The 4750-nt window shown below is 19.5% G+C and overlaps 1 protein-coding gene across 1 annotated transcript in view; it reads right to left on the reverse strand.

Moving 5' to 3' along the window:
- Positions 1-4750, reverse strand: part of LOC117172825 (gem-associated protein 5) — a 104319-nt gene that overhangs the window by 57156 nt on the left and 42413 nt on the right. Inside the window, exon 5 of the mRNA XM_033361069.1 lies at positions 844-1099. Within this exon, the coding sequence (XP_033216960.1) occupies positions 844-1099 (256 nt within the window). The remainder of the gene's footprint in view (positions 1-843; positions 1100-4750) is intronic.

Here is a 4750-nt window from a genome sequence, read left to right on the forward strand (position 1 = left end):
ATTTCAAAAATACTTCAAATATTTCGCAAAGATTTCCAAACAATTCAAAAATATTTTAAGTATTTCCTAATGATTTCCAAAGATTTTAAAGATTTGAGATATGTTTTAAAAATTTCACAAACACTTTAATGACATCAATAATTTCACAAATATTTCAAAAATATTTCAAATATTTCGCAAAGATTTCCAAAGAGTTCAAAAATATTTTTATTATTTCTCAATGATTTCACAAAGATTTCACAAATATTTCAAATATTTCGCAAAGATTTTAAAGCTTTCACAAAGACTTTAATGATTTTCATAATTTCACAAATATTTCAAAAATATTTCAAATATTGCGCAAAGATTTCCAAAGAGTTCAAAAATATTTTTATTATTTCCCAATGATTTCACAAATATTTCAAAAATTTCACAAAGATTTTTAATAATTCGCAAAGAGTTTAGATATATGGTATTTCAAAGATTGCACAAATATTTCAATCATTTCCCGAAAAATTCAATAATTTCACAAATATTCCCAAATATTTCTGAAAAATGATAATTGAGTCCCAAAAATTGCAAAAATTTTATAATAATTTCAAACATTTCGCAAATATTACGTATAGTTTAAAAAGATTATCCAAATTAATAATTTATAGACTAACAAATAAAATTAGAAATAAATATTGAAGTTAATTTTTAATACTTTAACAATTATTATGCTAGAAAAGTGAAAAATATTGTCAAGAAAATCAAAGTTAATTTTCCACTGGATACTTTTTCATTTTGGACTAAAAAAAACTTTTGACCTAAAAAATCAGTAACTAGAAAAAAAGGGTTTAAATGGCGAAAATAACTACTTACAGCTCTAACTTTTCCCATAATTTTCTGCCAGAGCGTTGCAATTTCAAAAAGGGACTCGTGCGGTTCTGACAAATTCCAAAGCCTGAGCATCGCATCCCCGGCACCAAAGGCAATTTGAGTCGTGTCGAGAGGACAGGCAGCAAGACAATAAACAAATCCTCCCTGAGTTGGAATTCGATATTCGATGGTGGCTCTGTCCTCCAGCAAGTCGCAACAAATTACCTGACGATCTTGCCCCAACGTCCAAATTCGTCTCCTAGGAAATACAAATTTTCAAAATATTTAACACTTCTTCAATGAAATATAGACGCTCATCAGAGAATTCTGGAAAATCTGGAAATTCAAAACTTTTTTTTAAACAAAATAGTTACATTTTTAATGAAAGGTTTTAATTGTTAACTAAATTGATGAGCTTCCACGAAAGAAATTAATTTTCAATCAATTAAATACATTTTTAACCAAGAAGATTAAATTCTATAAAAAAAACAACGAATTTTCGAACAATTAGTGGAATTTGTTGCGAAAAAAAAAAGAATTTTTTATTTAAATTTTAAAATAATCGAATGTCAACAAAATAGTTTAATTTTTAACCAAAAAGATTAATTTTCAACTAAAATTGTAAAATTTAACCAAAGACAGGAATGCTTAATCAAGAAATTTAAATTTCTATAAAAAAAAGAACTAAATTTCCACCAATGATTAAAATTTCTAACGAAAATAATATTCAATAATAAATAAACGAATTTTTAACAAAATAGTTTTAAAAAATTTTAACCAAAGTAATGAATTTTCAACTATCAGATCTATTTTCAACCAAGAAGTTTGAATTTTTATTAAAATAAAAAAGCAAATTTTCAATTTAAAATATCAATTTTCAACAAAACTTTTCTTAACAAAATAGTTACATTTTAAATGAAGGATATTAATTTTTAACAAAAATGATGAGCCTGGACCAAAAAAATGAATTTTTAATCAAGAAAAGAAATTTTTAATCATAAAGTTTAAATTTCTTTATAAAAAAAAAAAAATAATTTTCATACAATTAGTGGAATTTGTAACGAAGAAAGAAAGAATTTTAAATTTAAATTTTAAAATAATCGAATATCAACAAAATAGTTTAATTTTCAACAACAAAAATGAATTTTTAACCAAAAAGATTAATTTTCAACTACAATTATGAACTTTAACCAAAGAAATGAATTTTCAATGAAGAAGAAAAATGTTTAATCAAGAAATTTAAATTTCTATAAAAAAAAGAACTAAATTTCCACCAATGATTAAAATTTCTAACGAAAATAATATTGAATAATAAATAAACGAATTTTTAACAAAATAGTTTTAAAAAATTTTAACCAAAGTAATGAATTTTCAACTATCAGATCAATTTTCAACCAAGAAGTTTGAATTTTTATTAAAATAAAAAAGCGAATTTTCAATTTAAAATAATCGAAATATAAACAAAATAATTAAATTTTCAACAAGAAAAATAAATTTTTAACCAAAAATATCAATTTTCAACAAAACTTTTCTTAACAAAATAGTTACATTTTAAACGAAGGGTATTAATTTTTAACTAAAATGATGAGCTTCGACCAAAAAAATGAATTTTTAATCAAGAAAAGAAATTTTTAATCATAAAGTTTAAATTTCTTTATAAAAAAAAAAAATAATTTTCATACAATTAGTGGGATTTGTAACGAAGAAAGAAAGAATTTTAAATTTTAATTTTAAAATAATCGAATATCAACAAAATAGTTTAATTTTCAACAACAAAAATGAATTTTTAACCAAAAAGATTAATTTTCTACTACAATTATGAACTTTAACCAAAGAAAGGAATTTTCAATGAAGAAGAAAAATACTTAATCAAGAAATTTAAATTTCTATAAAAAAAAGAACTAAATTTCAACCAATGATTAAAATTGCATCAGAATTATTTGAAAAATTCTCTAATTGAAATAATATAATTAAAAATATAAATTAACTTTTAATATTCAAATTATATTCAATATTCCGTTATAGAACCTTTAAGTCAATAATTAAATTATGTTACTTCAATTTCAGGAAATAAGTTTTAATCTTTATTTTTATATATTTTTTTAAATTAGAACTTTTATTGATAAAAATTGAATTTAATTTTAAACTTTTTTTTATTAATTTTATATCAATAACCTTTGTCACTAATTAAAGCCAATATGAAGAAAGTGTGAAGAAAATTATCAGCTAATAATGAATTAAATGGTTCACAATTTAAAAAGCCTTCAATAATTTGTTTCAGTGATTTTAAATTTTATTTACAAAAATTTCATTTTCAGTGACTTAATATTAACATTAGGGAAAATGTTAAAAAAATTTTACATATACTTTTGAAAATTGAATGAAATTATTAATCTCAGAACACCAGCATAACCTACAAGTAAATAACTATTTCATTTTTTACTTATGTTACTTAAATTTCAAGTAATAAATTTTAATCTTTATTCAATTAAATGTTATAAAAAAAATATTCATCTTATATCAATTAGTCATTTAAAAAAATAAGAAGCATTAAACTATAATTCTCACTGAAGACTTTAAATAATTTTTAGTTAATATATTTCTTTAAATTTAAACTTTCATTTCTAGAATTTTTCTTTATTAATAAACTCGCAAACTAATTCCAGAAAATGTGAGTTTGGTCAAATCAGTTGATAATTAATTAATCATTTCACAACATAAAACGCATTGCACAATTATTTTCATGAAAACATTTAAATTATGTTTACATTATATTTTCATTCAAGTTTAAAATTGAATTTCTCTTCATTTAATTAATTAATAAGCTTTCTAACTAAGTTTAAAAAATTAAAATATAATATAATTTAGAAAATTGAATTTAAATACTCATTTCAAAATATCAGAAGCACCATAAAAAATTATATAATTGTAATACAAGTATTTAGAAGAAAAAAAGAAACTTTTATTACGAAAGTAAAAGCTAATATTTAATGACATAATCTAAGAGGAAATAACATATTTATATTACTAAATATTAAACAATTTAAATCCAATCTTTATGCACTTTGGTATTTTATTATTAAATCTTAATTTATATTATAATATTATTAAACTTAATGATTTCACAATATATCTATTAATTTAATAAACTTTTATATTATTTCATAAAATTAGATTTTAAGATAAAATTTTAAAAAATATTCCTGTAACATTGAATAAACCAATTTGAAATTGATTGAAATTATATTTAATTTCAAATTTGTAAATAATTTTAAAACATGAAATATGAATATAATATTATTATAAAAATTATAAGCATGTACAGCATAATATTTATTAAGCTTTATAATTTGCAAATATATCAATCATGAAAATATTATTATTATTACTAAAATGTAAATAAATTTTTTGGTCAATGACTCAATTATGTAAAATTTAGAATTAATATAGCTCTAATATTAAATAGTTAATAAATTTTGATTAGATAACGTTAAAATAAAAATAAGGTATTATTTAATTTTAATCTAAAAACAACAAGTTTTTAAACATTAAATCATTAAAATAATTAAAAGATTAATATAATAAATTTATTTAATTGTAATTTAACTTATAATAACTTTATGTTTTCATAAAAATTTTAATTATAATTTAATGACTCACTTATGTGCAATTTCAAATTAAAATAGTTATTTATATATATAAAATAACATTTTTCATTATAACTTATATCATAATATTATTTTAGTTATTTTAGTTACAAATTATTATCTTTGATTAAAATTTAAATATTTTGTTAACAAATTTTCGTTTGAAAATTGATCAATTTGGTTGAAAATTCATTTTTGTTGTTGAAAATTTAACTATTTTGTTAATAATTCGATTATTTTAAAATTTAAATTTATTTCTTTTT

The sequence above is a fragment of the Belonocnema kinseyi genome, chromosome 5 (assembly GCF_010883055.1).
Source record: "Belonocnema kinseyi isolate 2016_QV_RU_SX_M_011 chromosome 5, B_treatae_v1, whole genome shotgun sequence".
Taxonomy (NCBI): domain Eukaryota; kingdom Metazoa; phylum Arthropoda; class Insecta; order Hymenoptera; family Cynipidae; genus Belonocnema; species Belonocnema kinseyi.